This window comes from Oncorhynchus kisutch, linkage group LG23 (genome assembly GCF_002021735.2).
Source record: "Oncorhynchus kisutch isolate 150728-3 linkage group LG23, Okis_V2, whole genome shotgun sequence".
Taxonomy (NCBI): domain Eukaryota; kingdom Metazoa; phylum Chordata; class Actinopteri; order Salmoniformes; family Salmonidae; genus Oncorhynchus; species Oncorhynchus kisutch.
The window spans coordinates 34,986,710-35,013,217 of NC_034196.2; the positions used below are offsets into that span (position 1 = coordinate 34,986,710).

The 26,508-nt window shown below is 42.1% G+C and overlaps 3 protein-coding genes and 1 long non-coding RNA gene across 9 annotated transcripts in view; 2 read left to right on the forward strand and 2 right to left on the reverse strand.

Moving 5' to 3' along the window:
* Positions 1–5,806, forward strand: part of LOC116356541 (trichohyalin) — a 20,310-nt gene extending 14,504 nt beyond the window's left edge. Inside the window, exons 5-8 of the mRNA XM_031802319.1 lie at positions 1,226–1,286; positions 1,452–1,559; positions 1,785–2,015; positions 3,828–5,806. Coding sequence (XP_031658179.1) covers positions 1,248–1,286; positions 1,452–1,559; positions 1,785–2,015; positions 3,828–5,783 — 2,334 coding nt within the window. The 5' untranslated portion in view covers positions 1,226–1,247 and the 3' untranslated portion in view covers positions 5,784–5,806. The remainder of the gene's footprint in view (positions 1–1,225; positions 1,287–1,451; positions 1,560–1,784; positions 2,016–3,827) is intronic.
* LOC109877926 (uncharacterized) lies at positions 263–11,010 on the reverse strand. 2 transcript variants are annotated; one of them, XR_004204945.1, is made up of 4 exons: positions 10,239–11,010; positions 10,115–10,180; positions 9,645–9,770; positions 5,213–7,156 (listed from the first exon to the last, which is right to left on the reverse strand). It is a non-coding gene; the product is annotated as an uncharacterized LOC109877926 (long non-coding RNA). The 2 variants fall into 2 exon arrangements; XR_004204944.1 differs by lacking the exon at positions 10,115–10,180 and having other exon boundaries at positions 263–7,156; positions 10,239–10,984.
* LOC116356540 (golgin subfamily A member 6-like protein 22) lies at positions 6,336–17,585 on the forward strand. 3 transcript variants are annotated; one of them, XM_031802318.1, is made up of 7 exons: positions 6,336–6,434; positions 12,743–12,803; positions 12,969–13,076; positions 13,302–13,532; positions 14,423–16,430; positions 16,985–17,276; positions 17,421–17,585. In XM_031802318.1, the coding sequence occupies exons 1-5, from the start codon at positions 6,430–6,432 to the stop codon at positions 16,376–16,378; spliced, it is 2,361 nt and encodes a 786-aa protein (XP_031658178.1). In that variant the 5' UTR covers positions 6,336–6,429; the 3' UTR covers positions 16,379–16,430; positions 16,985–17,276; positions 17,421–17,585. The 3 variants fall into 3 exon arrangements, with proteins under 3 accessions (XP_031658178.1, XP_031658177.1, XP_031658176.1); XM_031802317.1 differs by having other exon boundaries at positions 14,423–17,089; positions 17,184–17,276; positions 17,421–17,579; XM_031802316.1 differs by having other exon boundaries at positions 14,423–17,276.
* Positions 17,586–19,485: 1,900 nt separating this feature from the next.
* On the reverse strand, positions 19,486–26,009 carry LOC116356545 (embryonic protein UVS.2-like). Of its 3 annotated transcripts, none has more exons than XM_031802326.1 (11): positions 25,852–26,009; positions 25,643–25,708; positions 25,443–25,496; positions 25,228–25,296; positions 25,044–25,093; positions 21,895–21,976; positions 21,694–21,781; positions 21,343–21,515; positions 20,291–20,372; positions 19,878–19,999; positions 19,486–19,770 (listed from the first exon to the last, which is right to left on the reverse strand). In XM_031802326.1, exons 1-11 carry the CDS (start codon positions 25,886–25,888, stop codon positions 19,766–19,768), a joined length of 828 nt encoding a protein of 275 aa, XP_031658186.1. In that variant the 5' UTR covers positions 25,889–26,009; the 3' UTR covers positions 19,486–19,765. The 3 variants fall into 3 exon arrangements, with proteins under 3 accessions (XP_031658186.1, XP_031658185.1, XP_031658187.1); XM_031802325.1 differs by having other exon boundaries at positions 21,694–21,784; positions 25,852–25,990; XM_031802327.1 differs by lacking the exon at positions 25,443–25,496 and having other exon boundaries at positions 21,694–21,784; positions 25,852–25,993.
* Positions 26,010–26,508: the final 499 nt, after the last annotated feature.

Below are 26,508 nucleotides of genomic sequence, written 5' to 3' on the forward strand. Positions count from 1 at the left end.
CCAAGGCCCACCCAATGGATGCACCCCTGTACAGTCATGTGAAATCCATAGATTAGGGACTAATTCATTCATTTCAATTGGCCTATATATGGACTGTAACTCAGTAAATTCTTTGAAGATGCGTTTATATTGGCCTTCCGAGTGGTGCAGCGGTCTGAAGCACTGCATCTCAGTGCAAGAGGCGTCACTACAGTCTCTGGTTTGAATCCAGGCTGTGTCACATTCGGCCGTGATTGTGAGTCCCATAGGAAGACACACAATTGTAAAAATGATGTAATGTTGCAATTATACATTCATGCAGGAGGAAATACAATGATTGCACTAGTGCATATGTGTGACAGTGGTCTGCACACAGCATATTATCCCCGGAGATGCCAAACTCAGGGACAATGTCCACCATATGATGTCACAGTGATGTCATAATGAGTGGGAGAAAAAAAACACCTGCATCAGAGACAGTGCAAAGTTTTCATACTCTGCCACATCCTGAAGAGTTACAATGTCTACCATTTGAAACTGGAATCTACATTGAATTTACAACACATACAGTCTTTCTTATGAATACATGCCTTTCTTGTTGTCCCATAATTTTCACTTAGTAAAAATCTGTTAATGTCAAAGCAAAATTGAATATGAGGATGAACAAAGGTACTTTTTACATAGTCCTATGTGCATCCCAAATCAACCCTATAAAGTACATTATCAGCCCTGGTCAAAAGTTGTACACTATGTAGGGAATAGGGTCCCATCAGAGGACAGCCACTCATGATGCATCATGAACAGTAGCTGTGAAGTGATACACATTGCTACAGTGGGGTTTTTACTATGTTTATGAGCTTACTAGTACTAAATATACTGTATTTCAAACATAGAAGTGGATTCATTGGTTAATAGGCCTATGTGGCTCTGGTGATTTGTTGTCTGTCATGGTGGGTGTGGCTTCCCATGGCACCACATTACATCACAATTGTGATGTCATAAATGATTGTATTCTGGTTTGATGACAGCCTAAAAGGTTTGCCATAGCATTACTGTCATATTACAGCAACACTTACAAGTTCAATTCAGGGTCAAAATCATTGCTATATTTTAGATGGTTATTTTGGTGGTAAGTAGTTGTGACCACTTGTGATTTAGTGTGAAAAGGCCTACTTTGTGGCACAATTTAATTTAGATAATTTGAATAATATAATCATAATTTTAAGCCATATTGTATCTTTTTCAGGATTACTGTAATTGAAGGAACTATGGGAAAGTTCTCCTTTCCAAGGCTCATCATAAGAATGGTTAGAATCTCTTTTCTCTCACCACCCCCATAGTCAAAACTCCAGTGATTTAAAATCATCACTTTGACATATAGGCCTATGAGCTTTTCTAAGATTGAAAATAACAAGCTTGTATCATGATAACCTCATTTCTGACTGCATGTTTGTCATCATTTTCATTTCTAGCCATGGGCAAAACGGACTGCACAGGATGATTTCTGTACAGGAACTACTGAACTCCACAGGCCCAGAACACACCAGCCTCACAACTCCTCACAACTCCCCAGCCTTAATGTAAGTCCCATCTGCAGGCTAAATCTACGACCCACTAAAGGGGTCCAGACTAATCATGTATGGCCAATCAGTGTAAACTTTGTACAAACTACGGCTTGATCTAGTGTCAACATTATACCTTATTGATATTCTATAATAATGAAATACAATGGAAGGCACATAATAATCCAATGAGTAAAATAAAATATACCATGTTCTATTCTCAATATCCCTACTGCCCCAAAGGTGTGTAGGCAGGACAAGGAGAACACCGATTCAATCCAGAAGAAGAGGAAAAAGAAGAGGCTAAATGAGAAGGGAACCCAGGTTGAACTAGGCATGCGGGAGGATATCCATGACCTTGACCTCGCCCATTGGAGATTGGCTAGAGAGACATGGAGAACTGAGCGAGGAAACATGAGGGAGATTAAGGCGCTGTATGGAGAAATATTTAGGCTGCACCAACTCTTGGCGGAGGTAACAAGAGCAGTTTTCTTTAATCAGTCTTTCATATCAGTAGATATACTGCAGTTGCTTTAGATGGTCCCAATCCTGATATACAGAAATTAGATCTAAATAGATAGAATAGTGAAATAAGAAGGCAAGAAAATAACTGCACACTGGAAGTATTCTCAGGAAGGTCTGAATTCTGCACTGGTAGTATTATTAAGAAGGTCTGCATTCTGCACTGGTAGTATTATTAAGAAGGTCTGCATTCTGCACTGGTAGTATTATTAAGACGGTCTGAATTCTGCACTGGTAGTATTATTAAGAACGTCTGCATTCTGCACTGGTAGTATTATTAAGAAAGTCTGAATTCTGCACTGGTAGTATTATTAAGAAGGTCTGCATTCTGCACTGGTAGTATTATTAAGAAGGTCTGCATTCTGCACTGGTAGTATTATTAAGAAGGTCTGCATTCTGCACTGGTAGTATTCTCAGGAAGGTCTGAATTCTGCACTGGTAGTATTATTAAGAAGGTCTGCATTCTGCATAGGGAGTATTCTCAGGAAGGTCAGAATTCTGCACTGGTAGTATTATTAAGAAGGTCTGCATTCTGCACTTGTAGTATTATTAAGAAGGTCTGCATTCTGCACTGGTAGTATTATTAAGAAGATCTGCATTCTGCACTGGTAGTATTATTAAGAAGGTCTGCATTCTGCACTGGTAGTATTCTCAGGAAGGTCTGCATTCTGCACTGGTAGTATTCCCAGGAAGGTCTGCATTCTGCACTGGTAGTATTCTCAGGAAGCTCTGAATTCTGCACTGGTAGTATTTTTAAGAAGGTCTGCATTCTGCACTGGTAGTATTATTAAGAAGTTCTGCATTCTGCACTGGTAGTATTATTAAGAAGGTCTGCATTCTGCACTGGTAGTATTATTAAGAAGGTCTGCATTCTGCACTGGTAGTATTATTAAGAAGTTCTGCATTCTGCACTGGTAGTATTATTAAGAAGGTCTGCATTCTGCACTGGTAGTATTATTAAGAAGTTCTGCATTCTGCACTGGTAGTATTATTAAGACGGTCTGCATTCTGCACTTGTAGTATTATTAAGAAGTTCTGCATTCTGCATTGGTAGTATTATTAAGAAGGTCTGCATTCTGCACTGGTAGTATTCTCAGGAAGGTCTGCATTCTGCACTGGTAGTATTCCCAGGAAGGTCTGCATTCTGCACTGGTAGTATTCTCAGGAAGGTCTGAATTCTGCACTGGTAGATTATTTAGAAGTTCTGCAATCTGCACTGGTAGTATTCTCAGGAAGGTCTGAATTCTGCACTGGTAGTATTATTAAGAAGGTCTGCATTCTGCACTGGTAGTATTCTCAGGAAGGTCTGCATTCTGCACTGGTAGTATTATTAAGAAGGTCTGCATTCTGCACTGGTAGTATTCTCAGGAAGGTCTGCATTCTGCACTGGTAGTATTCCCAGGAAGGTCTGCATTCTGCACTGGTAGTATTCTCAGGAAGGTCTGAATTCTTGACTGGTACTATTTTTAAGAAGGTCTGCATTCTGCAATGGTAGTATTCTGAGGAAGGCCTGTGTTCTGCAATGGTAGTATTCTTAGGAAGGTGTGCATTCTTAGAATAAAGTTGTAAAGGAATGGAAGAATTTCTGAATTGGAATGATTCCAAAAGTGTGGACCTTCCCATTTTCCTAATAGGCTAATATACAGTAATAAAACGTGTTTTCTCTATGATATTTATTACCCATACACATGTAATTGTTTTAAGATAGTAATAACAATAACCATCAAGTTATTAAGTAATAAAAGTGGGTCTGTCATCATACAGATTGGGGTGGATAAAGGGGTGATCAAGCAGCGCTCCACCTCCTCCATTATTTGTCCCGTCTCCCCGACACTGCCAGCTTTCCCCTGGTACAACCACCACAGGTACCTCGCCAACAGCCAATCGGAGCCTGACCAGCATGCTGCCGGCACCCAGAAGGACCCACCTAAGAAACACTCAATCTTTCCCCCTCTGGACACACAGAGCTGCAACTCCCCTGATAAATGGCCTCATTCTCCGTCCAAGACGTCACACCCACACGCTTCACACCGATTTGCTGTCCCATCCCACCTCCTGGCTTCCGGCCCTCCTGCCCGGATGAGATTGACCCATCCGCAGGTCCACCCCAGGTCCCCATTGACTGGCCAGGCAAAGGTCAAGGATGAGGTTAAGAGGCCAGAGACTGCATCGTCTGAGGAATTGTCTGAGGAAGTTCAACGGAGAGGAGCAGAAATTGCAAGCATGTATAAAGCACAGCTGAAAGAGAGGATGGCCCAAAAGAGAAAGGAAGAGATTCTGAAGAAAATGGCAAACAGTGATGACAAGAACGATGACACTGAGGCCTCCTGCTTCTCTGCAGTAAAACGATCTAATACCCCTGCCACAGCCCCCGAGCGTCCGGCCAGCCCAGAGGCCACGCCAGTGGCCGCCCGAGAGGACACTCAGGGGGGCACCCAGCAGGACCTGGCAGAGGTTGTGAATGTGCTCAAGAGGCAATCATCTGATCTATACCTGCCTAACGACGTTTGTGAGGAGTCACTCACATGGAAATCCATTTACGAGGAGCTGTGCCCGCTCGCTCACAGAGTGAACACAGAAGCTGACTACATCAAGGCGCTCCGCGTCATCACTGAGAATGCTGTGACTCCCTCGTGCTCGTCTGAGCATGATGTGTCTCAGAGTGTGAGTGAGGACACAAGTCAGGAGGGGAGTAGTGAAAGTGAGGAGAGCATGAGTGGACAACAGCAGAGATGTCTACACAGGGATCCTTATGGTAAGAGGGACAGGAAGGAGATTGATAGTGGTAAAATGGAAGGGAGATTTGCAACCGCCAATGCAATGTCTATGATGGCGAGCCGAGGGATAGAAGAACTTAATGCCATGAGCTACGCAGACAGGATCAAATATTTCAAGTATGAGGCTAAGAGAAATGAAGAGATGATGAAGATTGAAAGGAGGAAGGAAAAAGCCAGGGACGAAGAGCTCAAAAAGTGGGAAAAGAGGCAGAAGAAATTGAATGAGGAGGAAAGGAAAAGGACAGAAAATATGGAAAAAAACAAGTTAGAGGAGCAGAGGAAAAGGGAGAAGGCAGAGATGAAACTAAAGATCGAACATGAGAAAAAGAGACAAGAGCAAGAGAAAAAGCGCGAGAAAAAAGAAAGAAAGCAGCAGGAGATGCAACAGAAGGCCCGTGCAAAAGAAGAGAAAAAGAGGGCAGAGGAAGAGAAAAAGATGGAGAAACAGAGGATGGAGGAGGAGAGGAACAGGGAAAAGGAGAGAATGAAGGTGTTGGAGATGCAGCAAAAGGCACGAGAGAAAGAAGGGAAGAGGAGGAAAGAGGAACAGAAAAGGAGATTGAAGATACAGCAGGAACAAGAGAAGGAGGAACAGAAAAGGCAGACAAGGATACGGGACGAGGATAAGAAGAGAGCAGATCTTCAAAGAATAAAAGATCACGAGGCCAGGTTCAAGATGGAGATGGAGAAACTGTATGAGAGAGAAGAGAGGAATGCACAGATTGAAAGAGAAAAGAGACGTGCGCTGTGTCAGAAAAAAGGACAGACACAGAGAGCAAAACAGGTGGTGGCATACGAGGTCACAACGTCTACATCTGACGCCTCTGTGCGGAGGGAAGAGAGGGAGCAGCGTCCAGAGACCGCTCACGCACAGTCTGCAAAGAGGAGAACAAGGAAGAAGCAGAAGAAAGCGGCGGACGAGGCATCGACAACTTTTCAGTAGATGACAAAAGAAAGGGAGCAGACAAAAGAAATGTACAAGTCAATGCTCCTAGGTATGTTGATAGATGTAAATAAACAACAAATTAGTTTTTTTTGAAGAGTAAAGACAATCGAGAAAATAAGCAAAAGGAGGAACAAATTATAAGGAAGCCAGGCATGAGGGTGAAGAGGAGGAAACATGAGAGAGGAGGAAGAGAGACCAGAGTGGTTTATCAGGAGGGAAGTAGGAGATATAGAATTCAAGTTCTGATGGACAGAATCAGGAAGGACCATGGGATAAAAGGTCAAGTTAAAGTTGCTTTGGCTTCCTTTTGTCCTCTTTCTAAGCCTGTTCAAGTCTGAGATAGATGAAAAGAGTAGCCAAAGAAACAGATCTGTTGAAGCAGCAATTGGAAAGGATGGGAGGGTTGGAGGAGGAGCACAGCTGGATGACTACATTAGGTAAGTGTTTACTATCAAAGCCTGTTCTCTGTAGACAACTGTATTCAATTCCTGATCTCATGTGATTATTCACCTCAAGTGAGTGGGCTTTCAGATGTGTTTTTCCTGAAACAGATTGTGGCATATGAGGTCTCTTTATCTGTTGAAGCATCAATAGGAAAGGATGAAAGGGAGCGAGGCAGGAAGAGGAAAACACAGAAGAGCAGATGAGGTAAGTGATTGGGCTTGTGATGAGAGGATAGGGGCTCCAGAACTGGGGTTCATGATTGAACATTTTCAGACAAATGTATTACTGTGAATCCCATTCGTTCAATGACTGTTCTACTAATTCCTGACGGGATAATTGTTATACAGGAGCACTCTATGTTCTGCTTCCATGTGGATTGACAGCATTGCTTTCATGTGCTGCTGGAGGACACCATGGAGGAAGAGGGAGAGGGTCTATGATAGGCAGTTTGCCATGGCCCTAAATGGGCCTTTGGATGTTAATTCTTCATGCTTTATATCATACAACTTTACAATAAAAATTAATTGTAAGCATCAGCCTCTTCTGTTTGAGTGTGATCAGTGCAGTAGTAGTAAGATTGGTGTAAACCCAAGGAATATTCTGGCAGTAGTGTTCAGTTGGTATAAGAAATTGATAAGAAATGATCAACATCTTATGAAAACAACATGGAGATAGAAATATCAAAAGAAGTGTTCCATAGCAATTTTTCCCCTCATAGAGAACGATGTCCTTGTTGTGCGCACACACACCCACAGAGAGTTAGTCATGATTTCCCTGAGTCATCAGACTCTGGTGAAGGTTTCTTTGCATCTTGAGCAGTCTGTGTTGTATCCTTGCCGGACTCATCTATAACAATCTCGAAGGCCGCCTCTTCTTCTACCCTCTTCACTTTCTCCCCTTTCGCTGCAAGGATTTCCTCAATGTTCCTGTAGGAAAAATAACCAACATGAATAATAAAAAAGAATGATTCAGGAATAATACTCATCTTAAGGAGGCTACACACTTCATGCAAACAGAGCAAAGGAGCATCGTATATAGTTTGGTCCAAATCTCAAGTACCTAGAACTGTGTGAGAAAATGATGCTGCATTTGTGTGAAGTGTGTAGGGCCCTTTAGTCCACACAAACGTTACAACCTATTAAAACGGGATTCACTTCTGATTCACTATGACTGCAGTTCCATTTCTCTTCTGTGCATATCACTATCAATAGGGATGATACATATCCTTGTAACACAGTCGTTGCCAAAGGTTTTGAGAATGACACAAATATTAATTTCCACAAAGTTTGCTGCTTCAGTGTCTTTAGATATTTTTGTCAGATGTTAGCACATTTCGATGGCAGTTACTAATGTTAAGTCTCTCTCTCTCAGTAGACGCCGGCGTGTATCCTCATTTGCAATTCCCAGCACTATTTTGTCACGAATCAATTCATCTTTCAATCCCCCGTATTCACAATTGGCGGATTTCTCTCTCAAACGGGTTACAAAGTTGTGTACTGACTCACCCTCTTCCTGTTTGCAGCTTCCGAAAACGAACCGCTCGTAAATTACGTTTCTGGCGGGTTTGAAATAATTCTCCAATGCATCCAATATAGCCTTTGCATCACACTGTTGTCGTGCTGTGAGGGTGAGATTGTGCGGGTAGATATGCCTGCATACGCTGCCCATTAAACTCCTCAGAGTTGCAGCTTGTACCTCGTTGGGTTTCTCATGTAGACCGGTCGCCAGCGCATAGTCCTCGAATTCATCCCTGAAGTTGTCCCAATTAGTATTCCAGTCCCCTGTGAGAACCATGGGATTTGGTGGCGGAATGTTCGCTGCCATAGCAATGGAATATGAGATTTCTTTGCCTTCAGTCATCGAAGTAGGTAGTGATGCTAGCTAGCCAGCTAACAACGAGTTGATCCGTGTTGTGAGTAGGAAACGGCGTGTGTTCGCATATGGAACGTAACTGCGCCTATACTGTATTTAGCTACAAAAATAACAAACGTGTGTTTTCCGAGCCACTTCTGATACCATGTTTCTGTATGATATGTTGGATAAAGGAATAAAGACAGACACCAATGTCAGGTTCAATAGCCTTGTCCGGGGAACAGTCCGGCTAGTCGATTACAAATTTTAAAAAATTGTGTTTTTTTGTTTGTCCACCTGCCTCTTGAGGATTGACCACAAGTTCTAAATGGGATTAAAGTCTGGGGAGTTTCCTGGCCATGGACCCAAAATATCGATGTTTTGTTCCCCGAGCCACTTAGTTATCACTTTTGCCTTATGGCAAGGTGCTCCATTATGCTGGAAAAGGCATTGGTCGTCAGCAAACTGTTCCTAGATGGTTGGGAGAAGTTGCTCTCGGAGGATGTGTTGGTACCATTCTTTATTCATGTCTGTGCTCTTAGGCAAAATTGTGAGTGATCCCACTCCCTTGGCTGAGAAGCAATCCCACACATGCATGGCCTCAGGATGCTTTAGTGTTGGCATGACACAGGACTGATGGTAGCGCTCACCTTGTCTTCTACGGACAAGCTTTTTTCCGTATTCCCCAAACAATCGGAAAGGGGATTGATCAGAGAAAATTACTTTACCCCAGTTCTCAGCAGTCCACTTCCTGTACCTTTTGAAGAATATTAGTCTGTCCCTGATGTTTTTCCTGGAGAGAAGTGGCTTCTTTGCTGCCCTCCTTGACACCAGGCCATCCTCCAAAAGTCTTTGCTTCACTGTGCGTGCAGATGCACTCACACCTGCCTGCTGCCATTCCTGAGCAAGCTCTGTACTGGTGGTGCCCCGATCCCACAGCTGAATCAACTTTAGCAGACGGTCCAGGGGCTTGCTGGACTTTCTCTGGGGGCCCTGAAGCCTTCTTCACAACAATTGAACTGCTCTCCTTGAAGTTCTTGATGATCCGATAAATGGTTGATCTTACTGGCAGCAATATCCTTGCCTGTGAAGCCCTTTTTGTGCAAAGCAATGATGACAGCACGTGTTTCCTTGCAGGTAACCATGGTCAACAAAGGAAGAACAATGATTCCAAGCACCACCCTCCTTTTGAAGCTTCCAGTCTGTTATTCGAACTCAATCAGCACGACAGAGTGATCGCCAGCCTTGTCCTCATCAACACTCCCACCCGTGTTAACGAGAGAATCACTGACATGTCAACTGGTCCTTTTGTGGCAGGGCTGAAAAGCAGTGGAAATGTTTTTGGGGGATTCAGTTCATTTGCATGGCAAAGAGGGACTTTGCAATTAATTGCAATTCATCTGATCACTCTCCATAACATTCTGGAGTATATGCAAATTGCCTTCATACAAACTGAGGCAGCAGACTTTGTGAAAAATAATGTGTCATTCTCAAAACCTTTGGCCACAACTGTAGAATGCATGCATGTCAAATGTTCAGACCTATAATAACTTGGTTACCAACCTCTTTCCCTTCAGATCAGAGAACCAACCCAAGTTGTCAGCAATAATGTGGTGTTTTTCACATCCTGGGCAGGTCACTAGGACAACACCTTTATGATAGGCTACCTTGGATATCATCTTCGTTGACCTGGTTGAGCATACAGATCATTTACAGTCAAATAATGATACAGTTCATTAGAAGAGTCTGGGTGAATCTGAACTTTATAAAACTATCCATATAATCGTATTCATTATTATCTAAAAGGCAAAACTGATCTTTTCAGTTTGCTGCAGCAAGAGACAGAAACAAGCTGCAAATAAACACTCAACCTGGACAGTTTGATCTCAAACTCTTCATTCAAAGACTCAATCATCATCTTACTGACAGTTGTGGCTGCTTTGCGTGATGTATTGTTATTGCAATGTGTGTTTTGTCCTATATTTATATATATTGTAATGACACAGGCAGGATGCAGGTCTCGAACAATTTACCTTCTAACCCGAAGTCCAGCACCTCACCAACCAAATCTTTATTGCCAAATCATGCTACGACTGTCACTGTAGAAACATGATGTAAAAAAATAACTTATCTTCCATTTAAAATCTCATCCATTACCTTGCATGTGTAAACCAAGTGGTAATGCGTTGAATGAATCTTCCCAATAGAATCGCTGCAGACGTGTGTTGTGGTAGAGAATTGGTTATGTAGAGGTACGTCTCTTCGATACTGCCTGAAAGCAACTGGCAAAATCGGACCACTGCTGTGTCTTGACTGTGAAGAGGACCATTGACTGGTCCCTGATGCAAGCGGTTGTACGTGCAGTAGTCTTGTCCTTGATAACTGAGTCCATGATCTCAACAAAGTATAACTTTGCCAAAATATACGATTCGTAACCCGGATTGTATTCTGTTGAAACATTGAGGAAAATTGCTACGAAAATATTTTACATTCGGTACCGTCAAGCGTGTTGTCCTCAACGTGATTGAGTCGCAATCTAATGACGTGTAAGAAAATGGTTGATTGGTTTCGAATAGAAGCCAATCGTTTGTTTCCATTTTAGTGACGGAACTCGTGTTACACCAATTTCTTTTGTTGAGGCAAGTGGAAGTTTAGTAGTCAAAGTCTACACCCCTTCATCAGTGATTGGTTTACAGTAGGGGTGGGAACTATGGACGGGATTCTTCAATGAAGTGTTTGCTATCATCCACTTGAGAATTACTGCACTAAACTGATGTGTAATTGTGCAACTAAGACCTCCTCTGCAAAACGTAAAGAATTCTATATAGATTTCTTGATGTATCTATTTTGAGGAAGTGTTTCTGGCTATATTGTTACTACAGTGGCTCAAAATAGACAAACAGTAATATTGGCTCTTTCTTCTAGTTTTTCAAGCGAAGGTCTTTAGGGAGTGTGAGCACAGAAGTTTGCATTGCCTAGCCCAGTTCTGCTTGGAGCAAACTGAACCTATATATGGGGACGTCTTTACTCTAGAAAAGTTATTGTAAATTTCTTCAGGCTATTTGAAAATAGTCAAAATTAGAGCCATCTTATGGGCAAAAGTGACATATTTTATGACCTATTGTTAACTTATTTTGAGGTGCTTATCAATGCACAAGCCCCTTTTTCCCCCACTCCTATCGATCTGATTTCATTGGTCCTTAACTCGCAAATCAGACAATTCATTCAGGATATATGAGAAAGCTCAGCGTTAGCCTACCCCAGAGAAGGTTAGTTTTAGAGGATTTGTTGCCTTGGAAATGTACACGGAACAAAAATATACACACAACATGTGTTGGTCCCATGTTTTCAACCATTAGGTGCCTCGAACATCCTTTTAGAGAATTTGTAGCCATGCTGGGAAGGAGGCTGACAAGTATTTGCATATAATTATGCCTTTTTGTGGGGACAAACTCATTCTGATTGGCTGGACCTGGCTGCAAGTGAGTGAGCCCTCCAAGGCACACCCAATGGATGCACCCCTGTACAGTCTTGTGAAATCCATAGATTAGGGCTAATTAATTAATTTCAATTGGCCTATATATGGACTGTAACTCAGTAAATTCTTTGAAGATGCATTTATATTGGCCTTCCGAGTGGTGCAGTCCCTGGTTTGAATCCAGGCTGTGTCACATTCGGCCGTGATTGGGAGTCCCATAGGAAGACACACAATTGTAAAAATGATGTAATGTTGCAATTATACATTCATGCAGGAGGAAATACAATGATTGCACTAGTGCATATGTGTGACAGTGGTCTGCACACAGCATATTATCCCCAGAGATGCCAAACTCAGGGACAATGTCCACCATATGATGTCACAGTGATGTCATAAGTGGGAGAAAAAAAACACCTGCATCAGAGACAGTGAAAAGGTTTTCATACTCTGCCACATCCTGAAGAGTTACAATGTCTACCATTTGAAACTGGAATCTACATTGAATTTACAACAAGTACAGTTTTTCTTATGAATACATGCCTTTCTTGTTGTCCCAACATTTTCACTTAGTAAAAATCAGTTCATGTCAAAGCAAAATTGAATATGAGGACGAACAAAGGTACTTTTTACATAGTCCTATGTGCATCCCAAATCAACCCTATAAAGTACATTATCAGCCCTGGTCAAAGGTTGTACACTATGTAGGGAATAGGGTCCCATCAGAGGACAGCCACTCATGATGCATCATGAACAGTAGCTGTGAAGTGATACACATTGCTACAGTGGGGTTTTTACTATGTTTATGAACTTACTAGTACTAAATATACTGTATTTCAAACATAGAAGTGGATTAATTGGTTAATAGGCCTATGTGGCTCTGGTGATTTGTTGTCTGTCAGGGTGGGTGTGGCTTCCCATGGCACCACATTACATCACAATTGTGATGTCATAAATGATTGTATTCTGGTATGATGACAGCCTAAAAGGTTTGCCATAGCATTACTGTCATATTACAGCAACACTTACAAGTTCAATTCAGGGTCAAAATCATTGCTATATTTTGGTGGTAAGTAGTTGTGACCACTTGTGATTTAGTGTGAAAAGGCCTACTTTGTGACACAATTTAATTTAGATGATTTGAATAATATAATCATATTTTTAAGCCATATTGTATCTTTTTCAGGATTACTGTAATTGAAGGAACTATGGGAAAGTTCTCCTTTCCAAGGCTCATCATAAGAATGGTTAGAATATCTTTTCTCTCACCACTCCCATAAGTCAAAACTCCAGTGACTTCAAATCAGCACTTTGACATATAGGCCTATGAGCTTTCTAAGACTGAAAATAACAAGCTTGTATCATGATAACCTCATTTCTGACTGCATGTTTTTCATCATTTTCATTTCTAGCCATGGGCAAATCGAACTGCACAGGATGATTTCTGCACAGGAACTACTGAACTCCACAGGCCCAGAACACACCAGCCTCACAACTCCTCACAACTCCCCAGCCTTAATGTAAGTCCCATCTGCAGGCTAAATCTACGACCCACTAAAGTGGTCTGGACTAATCATGTATGGCCAATCAGTGTAAACTTTGTACTAACTACGGCTTGATCTAGTGTCAACATTATACCTTATTGATATTCTATATCAATGAAATACAATGGAAGGCACATAATAATCCAATGAGTAAAATAAAATATACCATGTTCTATTCTCAATATCCCTACTGCCCCAAAGGTGTGTAGGCAGGACAAGGAGAACACCGATTCAATCCAGAAGAAGAGGAAAAAGAAGAGGCTAAATGAGAAGGGAACCCAGGTTGAACTAGGCATGCGGGAGGATATCCATGACCTTGACCTCGCCCATTGGAGATTGGCTAGAGAGACATGGAGAACTGAGCGAGGAAACATGAGGGAGATTAAGGCGCTGTATGGAGAAATATTTAGGCTGCACCAACTCTTGGCGGAGGTAACAAGAGCAGTTTTCTTTAATCAGTCTTTCATATCAGTAGATATACTGCAGTTGCTTTAGATGGTCCCAATCCTGATATACAGAAATTAGATCTAAATAGATAGAATAGTGAAATAAGAAGGCAAGAAAAATAACTGCACACTGGAAGTATTCTCAGGAAGGTCTGAATTCTGCACTGGTAGTATTATTAAGAAGGTCTGCATTCTGCACTGGTAGTATTATTAAGAAGGTCTGCATTCTGCACTGGTAGTATTATTAAGACGGTCTGAATTCTGCACTGGTAGTATTATTAAGAAGGTCTGCATTCTGCACTGGTAGTATAATTAAGAAGGTCTGCATTCTGCACTGGTAGTATTCTCAGGAAGGTCTGAATTCTGCACTGGTAGTATTATTAAGAAGTTCTGCATTCTGCACTGGTAGTATTCTCAGGAAGGTCTGAATTCTGCACTGGTAGTATTTTTAAGAAGGTCTGCATTCTGCACTGGTAGTATTATTAAGAAGTTCTGCATTCTGCACTGGTAGTATTCTCAGGAAGGTCTGAATTCTGCACTGGTAGTATTTTTAAGAAGGTCTGCATTCTGCAATGGTAGTATTCTGAGGAAGGCCTGTGTTCTGCACTGGTAGTATAATTAGGAAGGTCTGCATTCTGCAATGGTAGTATTCTTAGGAAGGTCTGCATTCTTAGAATAAAGTTGTAAAGGAATGGAAGAATTTCTGAATTGGAATGATTCCAAAAGTGTGGACCTTCCCATTTTCCTAATAGGCTAATATACAGTAATAAAACGTGTTTTCTCTATGATATTTATTACCCATACACATGTAATTGTTTTAAGATAACAATAACCATCAAGCTATTAAGTAATAAAAGTGTGTCTGTCATCATACAGATTGGGGTGGATAAAGGGGTGATCAAGCAGCGCTCCACCTCCTCCATTATTTGTCCCGTCTCCCCGACACTGCCAGCTTTCCCCTGGTACAACCACCACAGGTACCTCGCCAACAGCCAATCGGAGCCTGACCAGCATGCTGCCGGCACCCAGAAGGACCCACCTAAGAAACACTCAATCTTTCCCCCTCTGGACACACAGAACTGCAACTCCCCTGATAAATGGCCTCATTCTCCGTCCAAGACGTCACACCCACACGCTTCACACCGATTTGCTGTCCCATCCCACCTCCTGGCTTCCGGGCCTCCTGCCCGGATGAGACAGACCCATCCGCAGGTCCACCCCAGGTCCCCATTGACTGGCCAGGCAAAGGTCAAGGATGAGGTTAAGAGGCCAGAGACTGCATCGTCTGAGGAATTGTCTGAGGAAGTTCAACGGAGAGGAGCAGAAATTGCAAGCATGTATAAAGCACAGCTGAAAGAGAGGATGGCCCAAAAGAGAAAGGAAGAGATTCTGAAGATAATGGCAAACGGCGATGACAAGAACGATGACACTGAGGCCTTCTGCTCCTCTGCAGTAAAACAATCTAATACCCCTGCCACAGCCCCCGAGCGCCCGGCCAGCCCAGAGGCCACACCAGTGGCCGCCCGAGAGGACACTCAGGGGGACACCCAGCAGGACCTGGCAGAGGTTGTTAATGTTCTCAAGAGGCAATCATCTGATCTATACCTGCCTGACGACGTTTGTGAGGAGTCACTCACATGGAAATCCATTTACGAAGAGCTGTGCCCGCTCACTCACAGAGTGAACACAGAAGCTGACTACATCAAGGCGCTCCGCGTCATCACTGAGAATGCTGTGACTCCCTCGTGCTCGTCTGAGGATGATGTGTCTCAGAGTGTGAGTGAGGACACAAGTCAGGAGGGGAGTAGTGAAAGTGAGGAGAGCATGAGTGGACAACAGCAGAGATGTCTACACAGGGATCCTTATGGTAAGAGGGACAGGAAGGAGATTGATAGTGGTAAAATGGAAGGGAGATTTGCAACCGCCAATGCAATGTCTATGATGGCGAGCCGAGGGATAGAAGAACTTAATGCCATGAGCTACGCAGACAGGATCAAATATTTCAAGTATGAGGCTAAGAGAAATGAAGAGATGATGAAGATTGAAAGGAGGAAGGAAAAAGCCAGGGACGAAGAGCTCAAAAAGTGGGAAAAGAGGCAGAAGAAATTGAATGAGGAGGAAAGGAAAAGGACAGAAAATATGGAAAAAAACAAGTTAGAGGAGCAGAGGAAAAGGGAGAAGGCAGAGATGAAACTAAAGATCGAACATGAGAAAAAGAGACAAGAGCAAGAGAAAAAGCGAGAGAAAAAAGAAAGAAAGCAGCAGGAGATGCAACAGAAGGCCCGTGCAAAAGAAGAGAAAAAGAGGGCAGAGGAAGAGAAAAAGATGGAGAAACAGAGGATGGAGGAGGAGAGGAACAGGGAAAAGGAGAGAATGAAGGTGTTGGAGATGCAGCAAAAGGCACGAGAGAAAGAAGAGAAGAGGAGGAAAGAGGAACAGAAAAGGAGATTGAAGATACAGCAGGAACAAGAGAAGGAGGAACAGAAAAGGCAGACAAGGATACGGGACGAGGATAAGAAGAGAGCAGAGCTTCAAAGAATAAAAGATCACGAGGCCAGGTTCAAGATGGAGATGGAGAAACTGTATGAGAGAGAAGAGAGGAATGCACAGATTGAAAGAGAAAAGAGGCGTGCGCTGTGTCAGAAAAAAGGACAGACACAGAGAGCAAAACAGGTGGTGGCATACGAGGTCACAACGTCTACATCTGACGCCTCTGTGCGGAGGGAAGAGAGGGAGCAGCGTCCAGAGACCGCTCACGCACAGTCTGCAAAGAGGAGAACAAGGAAGAAGCAGAAGAAAGCGGCGGACGAGGCATCGACAACTTTTCAGTAGATGACAAAAGAAAGGGAGCAGACAAAAGAAATGTACAAGTCAATGCTCCTAGGTATGTTGATAGATGTAAATAAACAACAAATGAGTTTTTTTTTAAAGAGTAAAAACAATCAAAAAAATGAGAAAATAAGCAAAAGGAGGAACAAATTATAAGGAAGCCAGGCATGAGGGTGAAGAGGAGGAAACATGAGAGAGGAGGAAGAGAGACCAGAGTGGTTTATCAGGAGGGAAGTAGGAGATATAGAATTCAAGTTCTGATGGACAGAATCAGGAAGGACCATGGGATAAAAGGTCAATGAGATTAGCAGTAAAGAAGAGCTGAGTGGATCAAAAGAAAGTTATGGAAAACACAAGGGGGGAGGCAAGATAAACAGAGACCCAGAGAAAATAGGTGAAAACACTTTAGAAGAGTAATAGAGAGGAGATTGAACTAGATTTCTGATGGACATATGGCCAAAATAACTATTTAAATAACTAAGGATTAGCAGAAAAGGAGAAGACCAAGAGCACAGGAAAAATAACCAACAGACGTCAAAAAGAAAGGAAGTCTGCCTCTTCTACTTCTCTTTTAAAGTTGCTTTGGTTTCCTTTTGTCCTCTTTCTAAGCCTGTTCAAGTCTGAGATAGATGAAAAGAGCAGCCAAAGAAACATATCTGTTGAAGCATCAATTGGAAAGGATGGGAGGGTTGGAGGAGGAGCACAGCTGTTTAGGTAATGTTGTTCAACTCAAACACTACAATTCCTGATCTCATGTGATTATTCACCTCAAGTGAGTGGGCTTTCGGATGTTTTTTTCCTGAAACAGATTGTGGCATATGAGGTCTGTTGAAGCATCAATAGGAAAGGATGAAAGGGAGGGAGGCAGGCAGGAAGAGGAAAACACAGAAGAGCAGATGAGGTAAGTGCTTGGGCTTGTGATGAGAGGATAGGGGCTCCACAACTGGGGCTCATGTTTGAAATTTCTCAGACAAATTGTATTACTGTGAATCCCATTCGTTCAATGACTGTTTGATTAATTCCTGACGGAATAATTGTTTTACAGGAGCACTCTATGTTCTGCTTTCATGAGCTGCTGGAGGACATCATGGAGGAAGAGGGAGAGGGTCTATGATAGGCAGTTTGCCATGGCCCTAAATGGGCCTTTGAATGTTAATTCTTCCTGCTTCATATCATACAACTTTACAATAAAAATGAATTGCAAGCATCAGCCTTTTCTGTTTGAGTGTGATCAGTGCAGTAGTAGTAAGATTGGTGTAAACCCAAGGAATATTCTGACCTTCTAGGCAGAGTTCCTCTGTCCAGTGTCTGTGTTCTTTTGCCAAGTGTCTGTGTTCTTTTGCCCATCTTAATCTTTTTATTGGCCAGTCAGATATAGCTTTTTCTTTGCAACTCTGCCTAGAATGCCGGCATCCCGGAATCGCATCTTCACTGTTGACATTGAGACAGTTTTTTTCCAGGTACTATTTAATGAAGCTGCCAGTTGAGGCATCTATTTCTCAAACTAGACACTCTAATGTATTCTTGCTCAGTTGTGCACCAGGGCCACCCCCTCTTTCTATTCTGGTTATTGCCAGTTTGCACTGTTCTGTGGAGTAGTACACAGCGTTGTACGAGCGTACTTTGGTGCGAAAAGTGCAAATCAATCCCAGAATAGCAGCAAAGAACCTTGTGAAGATGCTAGAGGAAACATGTACAAAGTATCTATATCCACAGTAAAATGAGTCCTATATCAACATAACCCGAAAGGCCGCTCTACAAGGAAGAAGCCACTGCTCCAAAACCTCCATAAAAAAGCCAGACTACAGTTTGCAACTGCACATGGGGACATAGAAAGTACTTTTTGGAGAAATGTCCTCAGCTATTTTGAAATAAAAATACAACTATTTGGCCATAATGAGCATTATGTTTGGAGGAGAAAGGGAGAGGCTTGAAAGCCAAAGTACACCATCCCAACCGTGAGGAACAGGGGTTGTAGCATGTTGTGGGGGTACTTCGCTGCAGGACGGACTGGTGAACTTCACGAAATAGATAGCATCATGAGTGAGGGTAAAATGTGGATATATTGAAGCAACATCAAGACATGTCAGGAAGTTAAAGCTTGGTCGCAACTTCCAACTGGACAATGATCCCAAGCATATACGTCCAAAGTTGTGGAACAATGGCTTAAGGACAACAAAGTCAAGTTATTGGACTGGCCATCACAAGGCCCTGACTTCAAACCTACAGAACATTTGTGGGCAGAACTGAAAAAGTGTGTGCGAGCAAGTAAGCCTACAAACCGGACTCCGTTACAACAGTTCTGTCAGGAGGAATGGGCCAAAATTCACCCAACTTATTGTGGGAAGCTTGTGGAAGGCTACCCAAAATGTTTGACCCAACTTTAAAAATGTAAAGGCAATGCTACCAAACACTAATCGATTGTATGTAAACTTCTGACCCACTGGGAATGTGATGAAAGGAATAAATGCTGAAATCTTGATTATGCTGACATTTCACATTCTTAAAATATAGTGGGGATCCTAAATGACCAAAGACAGGGAATTTTTACTAGGATTAAGTAGTCAGGAATCTTTGAAAACCTTGTTGAAATGTATTGGGCTAAGGCGTATGTGAACTGACTTCAACTGTAGATATTCCACACAACATTGTCTACACTATTTCTGATCACGTTGATATTTTAATGAACAAAAGGCTTTCAAAAACAAGGACATTTCAAGTGACCCAAAACTTCTGAACAGTAGTGCATCTAGACATCTTTATGTATATTTGTTTAGTATTCCTTGCTAAATGGGGAGCCACATACATGGTTGAGCTCAAGAGTTCGCCAAAGTTCTCGTCAACTCACAGGTTTCGTAGCACACCCTTCCAGAGGGTGACATTCTAATTTTGGTGACTATGATCCCTGCTGTCTAAGTCCTGTTACAGCATCAATTTTAAATAATTTGTTGCCTAGCTAGCCAGCCAAGTTTTATACCTTAATCACCATTAAATTAAGTCATCTCTCCTGCAATGCTAGATCTACTTCATCTCTGATCCCATCTTGGGATGCATGATGAGCATAGCTTAGAAGGTCCATTATAGAATGAAATAGAACACTGCAAGAAACATCCCACTGACTGGATTAGTTTCAGTCTAGATCATTTTATTTATTTCCAAGACAAGTGCAGTGGAATAGGCCTAATTCAAGGCAGCAAGAGCACACAGGACAAATTAAACTACCTGCTGCTGAACACACGTACAATACATCAGAAAGCTTTAAGGGACTTGTTCAACTTATTCATTGTTGAGAAGTTCAAATGTCAGTGCCATTTGTGTTGGAATCTTCAGTCGACAGCAGCGGTGTTGAAATCTTCTTCGATGGTGTAATAAGTCATAAATTGTGCATTGTTATTCTGTAACAGGACATGAACATGGTTAGAATACAGTGCGATAATGACTGCATTTACAAAGGCATCCCAATTCTGATATTTTTCCTGTCTGTCTGTGTGCATGCCTTTACCACATTGATAGGGTTTGTTAAGGCGTGTTATGTCCAGGGGGCTCAGGTGATTTCTTTGTCCAATCTGGACTCCCCTCTGCTTGGCGTCAATAGTGGGGTTCCGGTTTGATGAGAAGTAGTTTCTGCCAGGAGAAATCCAACAATGGGGGATTAGAGGACTTGCTACTTTAACACAAGGACTGCGCCACAATGCCACCCTATTCCCAATATAGTGCACATAGTTTGACCAGAGCCCAGGTTAAAATAGTGACCTAAAGAGGGAACCATTTGGTACGCACAGGGAAATGTTACTGGAGCTGGATACCGTACACAGTCACAGTAAAACTAATATTTACTTATTTCTAGCAGTTTAAAAACAAGGTGAGTGAAATTAGGACTTTAGTGGGAATAAGGAGCAGAGCAGTGTGACTGACGTTCCGTAGTGCATTATGGAGTCGTAGTCATAGGGCAGGTCCTGAGTGTCTCCTTTCTTCACCTTAAAGTTCTCTTGTTTTCCTGGAAGTTAAAAGAGTTACAAGAGGCAGATGTGACTGGTGGACACTGCTGGGTGTGAATGTGATATAGGGGAATGAAAATGGAATTGTATACAAGTTGAGATGGAAACCATTAAGTTGAACCTCTAGCAGGAGGAAACTCTACATGATTCAAGGCATGAATATTTCATCTTACCTAATGAAACCCATTGCGGGTGGTAATGTAACAAAACTGCCCTCAAAACGAGCTTACATGTTATCCCAGGATACCCATTACGGGTGGCAACTGTAGATGACAATGTCGTTATTCGCGTCAGGCAAATTTAGCGAACAAGGTTGCTGCAATCATGCCAGGGGAAATTCGCAGGAGTTAATGAATTAGGTTATATTCTACATAATTGGAAGTTAGTCAGTGAAATAAATAGTATTGGTCTCAAACTGAAGAACACTGATGGTTACTGGTGTAAGATTCTCTCTGGTGTTGACAGAACTGGTACTGTGAGATTAGGAGATCAGGATTCAAGGTTGCTATGGTTAGGCTATCAGGACCTGCTTAGACAAAGCAATTTCAACAGTAGAGAAAAGGGTTGCAATGTATGGGGAAATGACTGGCTGCAGTATTTCCGTTATAATAAGTACATGATAAATGGAACGTTAAGGCATAAATGTATGAAAGACTATTCTTATTTTAAACTCATGTTGTTCTGTCCTTGTGGTGCACTGTCTATTAAATGTTATGTAGTGTTTCATGTGTGGAGCCCAGGAAGAGTAGCTGCTGCTTAGGCAGTACCTAATAAAATACTAAATGTCAATAGTTAGTTCTGTACAGTCTTCACTCCAGACCACAAAAAGCTGAATCAGGTATGTTAGTGTTGGGCTAGTACTAAATCCTACACACTGCAGCTCTTCAGGGGACAAATTGACCAGCCCTGCCCCTGATCCACATGTAATGCCCGTGAGGTGGTTTAGTATGTTGTGTTGCTGTGAGTAACCTGGGACCACGTTGTCCCACTGTATGGTGACGTATTGGTCACGGTCTGGCCGTGTGTGCTCGTGGTGCAGGCCCAGGGCATGCATCAGCTCATGGCACAGGTTCCCCACGTTACAGGCTCTACCGAAGTACAGCGACTGGGCCCCGCCCTGAAAACCTACATACGACGCACAGCTAGAGTTGAGTGAAGAAAGAGAAAGGTGAGAGAAGGAGAGAAATGGAGGAGAAAGAGGGGATATGACAGGAAGATAAAAATAAAAGGATTGAACACAGGAAAAAGGAAGGAGAGGTTGTGAGTTAGCTAAACTGCTGGAAAGGAGAGAATGTGTTAATGTGTCCACTTTGGACTCACCCTGTCCCAGAGATGATGTCTATGTAGTTAATCTCATTGGTGTATTCATGGAAGAGGATACACGTCTGGTCTGAAATCATCTTGAACGCTGCTAGTATAGTTATCAGAGACAATCTACCATTAGACGGTGCATATCATTCTCACTGTATTAGAAAACATCTAGTGTTAGTGTTCATCTCTCCTACTGTAGTCGACACTCACCCAGATAATCGTTGATCTTGTAGGGGATAGAAGCGACGCCATCTTTCTCAGGCCAAAGTAACTTCACAGCTAATCGGTCTTCCTGTAGGACAAAACACCTAGTCTTAAATCCAGCTGTCGCGAGACAGCATAGGCCTCCGATTAATTAAATTGTTATTTCTGCGTTTCCCCTATGAATGTTTTTAAATTCTAAAAATGGTAAAACCATTTCAGTACTACCTTAAATGACTAAAACCAGACTAAGTATGTAGAAGAAAAAAAAACTATGGAGCAATATAGAGCTTACTTTCCATGACAGACTGACCAGGTAAATGCTATGATCCTTATTGAGGTCACCTGTTCAGTGTATATGAAGAGACCGGTTAAAGGAGGATTGTTAAGCCTTGCGACATGGATCATGTATATATGCCATTCAGAGGGTGAAAAGGCAGGACAAAATATTGAAGTACCTTTGATCAGGGTATGGTAGGTACCAGGCTCACCAGTTTGAGTGTGTCAAGAACTGCAACGTTGCTGGGTATTTCACACTCAGTTTCCAGTGTGTGTGAAGAATGGTCCACCACCCAAAGGACATCCAGCCAATGGCAGTCCAGTGGTCGAAAATGGGTGACACGAATTGTGCAGAGCAACAGACGGGCTACAGTTATATTCAATTGACCGTCCAGTAAAACATTTGTGCCCAAAGAATGCTCAACTCGTAGAATCTTGACACAAATGGGGTATGGCAGCCGACAACCTTACAGAGTACCACTTCTTTCAGCAAAAAAACATGTTGCAGTGGACTAAGGAAACACTGCACACAGGAGATTTGGAAAAACGTCTGGTCTGATGAATCCCGTTTTTTTTGTTGCAATTTCACGCTGATGGGAGGACTAGGGTATGAAGAAAACCACATGCAGCCATCATGATGGTTGTCAACATTGCAGGCTGGTGGGTGGCAGTGGTGGTGTGATGCTGTGGGGTGCCTTTTCATGGCACACGTTGGATAAAAGTTGAGCAACGTTTGAATGTCTGAACATAATTGAAAATCAGGTGCATCCCTTCATGGCAGCAGTGTATCCATCAGGCAATTGATTCTTTCAGCAGGATAATGCCCCAAGCCACAAGGCTAGGATTGTCCAGGAATGGTTCCACGAAAATTTGTGAATTCAGCTTAGTGCAGTGGCCTGCCCAGTCACCAGATCTCAATCCAATTAAGCATCTGTGGGATGAGCTGGAACGAGCTATTTCATATTAGAGATCCACTACCAGTCACCTGGGCACAATGGTGGGAAGCATTGAGGACATCATGGGGCCAGCATTCCTGTGGAATGGGTGACACCTTGTAGAGTCCATGCCCTGACAAATTGAGGCTTTTGAGGGCAAAGGGGTGTGCAACTCAATATTAGGTGTTCCTCATGTTTTGTAAACTAATATATATATATATATTTTAAGATCTTTTAGAAGAAAATTTAAAAAATCAACTAAAATCATGCCACTACGATTTAAATTGATTGTCGTCACACAAATCTATTATTTGCATGATTCACTGTGCAATAGTATTTAACGTGAATTTCGAATGACTACCTCATCTCTGTAACCCACACATACAGATAATTGTAAGGTCTCAAACAAGCAGTGCATTTCAAACAGATTTACCTACAATGTCCTGTTGGTTTCAGAAACTTGCATAAGGCACCTATTGGTAGATGGGTTAAAAAAGAAAGCAGACATTGAAGATCCCTTTGAGCGTGGTGAAGTTAATAATTACACTTTGGATGGTGTTTCAATACACCCAGTCCATACAAAGAACACAGGTGTCTTTCCTAAGTCAGTTGCCAGAGAAGGAGCAAACCGCTCAGGGATTTCACCATGAGCCCAATAGGGACTATAAAACAGTTAGACTTTAATGGCTCTACAACACTAACCTGATTGACAGTAAAAAGGAAGCCTGTACAGAATAAAATTATTCCAAAACATGCATCCTGTTTGCATCAAGACACTAAAGTAATACTGCAGATAATATGGAAAAGCAATTATCTTTGTCCTGAATACAAAGTGTAATGACAGGCAAATCCAACAGATTACTGAGTACCACTTCATATTTTCAAGCATTGTGATGGATGCATCATGTTATGGGTATGCTTGTAATCGTTGCGGACTGGGGAGTTATCAGCTAAGCACAAGCAAGATCCTAGAGGAAATCCTGGTTTAGTCTGCTTTCTACCAGACACTGGGAGCACAATTCACCTTTCTGCAGGACAATAACCTAAAACACATGTGCAAATCTGCACTGGAGTTTCTTACCAAGACAGAATGTTCCCGAGTGGCCAAGTTACAGTTTTGACAAATCTACTGCAGGACCTGAACATGGTTGTTTAGTAGTGATCAACAACCAATTTGACAGCTTGAATAATTTTGATTAGATTGAGAAGTTACACAATCCAGATGTGGAAAGATCTTAGACTTACCCAGAGAGACTCACAGGTGTAATCGCTGCCAAAAGGTGCTTCTACAAAGTATTGACTCTGGGATGCGACTAGTTGAGATATTCCTGCATTTCATTTTCAATAAACTAGCAAACATTTTCATTATGGGCTATTTTGTGTAGATGGGTTAGAATTTGTATTCAATCCATTTTGAATTCAAGCTGTAACAACAAAATGTAAAATAAGTCAAGGGGTATGATGCTTTCAGAAGGCGCTGTACCAGCTTCTGGTATACACAGACTGAAATTAATGACTGCAAAATCACTAAAGGTTTCTTTACAAGACAGAATGTTAAATAAAATGACATTGAAACTTACTCTACTGGTGGTCCGTGGTGTTGATCCTTCGGATGGTTAAAAGTAATCCACAGGAAAGTACTGTTAACACAACTTTTTAGAGTGGCGGTACTGAAGTTGGAATTTCTATCACCTGGCACTTCAGTTATTATGCATGCATTGTATATTTTCCTGTGGATATATTGGCTCAAATTGCAACCATCTGAAGGACCAACACCATGGACAACCGGTAGAGCACGTTCAAATGTAATTCTGTTCAACAATCTGGCTTGAATGATTTTGGAGTCATTAGCTTCAGGCTGTGTATATCAGAAGGTGGTATCAATTAGATTCATCAGTCTAAAAGATGCAGTAACAGAACAGAAAGCAGGGATAACAGACTCACCGACACCAGAATGTCTCCCTCCATGATAGCAAGGTCGAACTGTAAGTCCTCTGTAACAGAGAGAGATGGTCTGAAACACTGACATGACATGCACTAGTTACAAGTCACTACCTCCAGTGCCATTAAAGTCCAGACCTCATGGTAGAGGTCCAGGATTGTGCGCTTCATCTAATGAATGCGTTACCTTCTCTGGTTTCAGGCGTTTTAAGCCAATCATTTTGTCTTTGGCGTGTCCCCATTGAGGCAGTGGAACCTAAAAGAAATTGTGAACAAACTTATTTTGTAATATCATTATGTTTATTGATAGACAAGCCATAAACTTGAAGACAACAGATTGAATTGTTTCTTTAGGCCCCATCAGCCCAAGAGATTGACTTTAGAATCACAGAAGAGGCCTACCTGTGGCAGTGAAAGTCACATTTGTAGAATTGTTGGGGTTTGTAGAATTGTCCACTGAAATACAGAAAGAAAATATTATAAAAGAGGAACAGAACAGTTTTGCAGTGAGGCTGGCCTACATTAAATATACATGGAAAACAGGCCTAGCTTTCAGCCGGTCATCTAACAAAATGACTGGTCCCAAATGCAGGCCTGCCTACCTGTGGCAGGGAAAGTAGCATTTGAAGTAGTAGCATTTGTGAAATTGGTGATGGGAACACTGCCCACTGAAATACACAAGGGGAACATAATACATGTTAGATAATAACATGGTGAACCAATCGGCGTCCGCAGTGGGGCCGGCCTGGCCTACCTCAAATGGAAAACATTCAAGAGCAGGATGTCACATAACCAAAATGACTGGTCCTACCTTGGACAAACCAGATGAGAATCAGAAACCAAACCATGTTGCAACGACAATTGTCCCCCAAGATTTGGGAAAAAACAACCAAAGAAAAAGCATAAACAATCGTGTGGAATAGCTCTCCTTCCAGTTAAATAGTGGGCAGGGCAGCAATCACAAAAGAACAGGTGCATTCTTCTTCTTCTGCTTCTGTGAGGTTTAAAGACGGTTGGCATCCAATATGTTGCATTATCGCCCTCTACTGAACTATTGTATGAATCCATTACCTTTGTGAAACAAAATTGGAAAGGGGAAATGTGAAAAAATAAATATATATATATATTTATATATATATTTTTAATGACCCTTCTAACTAACCCTACACTCATTAAAACCTATCACCTTATTCCACTACTTTAACCCTGCCTTATCCTACCCCAGGCCAACGACCCGAGAGGACGGGACACTACAACTCAACACACCCTGCAACTGTTCTGAAATCTAATCTCATACCCCCAAGTACTTCTCTGCAGCTGCCACCACAACATCTATTTTCTATGACTTACGTGTCATCTCTGCAGTACAGCAGATAACAATGGCTATGAATGCTAAGCCAAACTCACTGAAACATATATCACTCATTGGCCTATCCCTCTGTTCTGGCAAAGATCTACTATTCTCAGG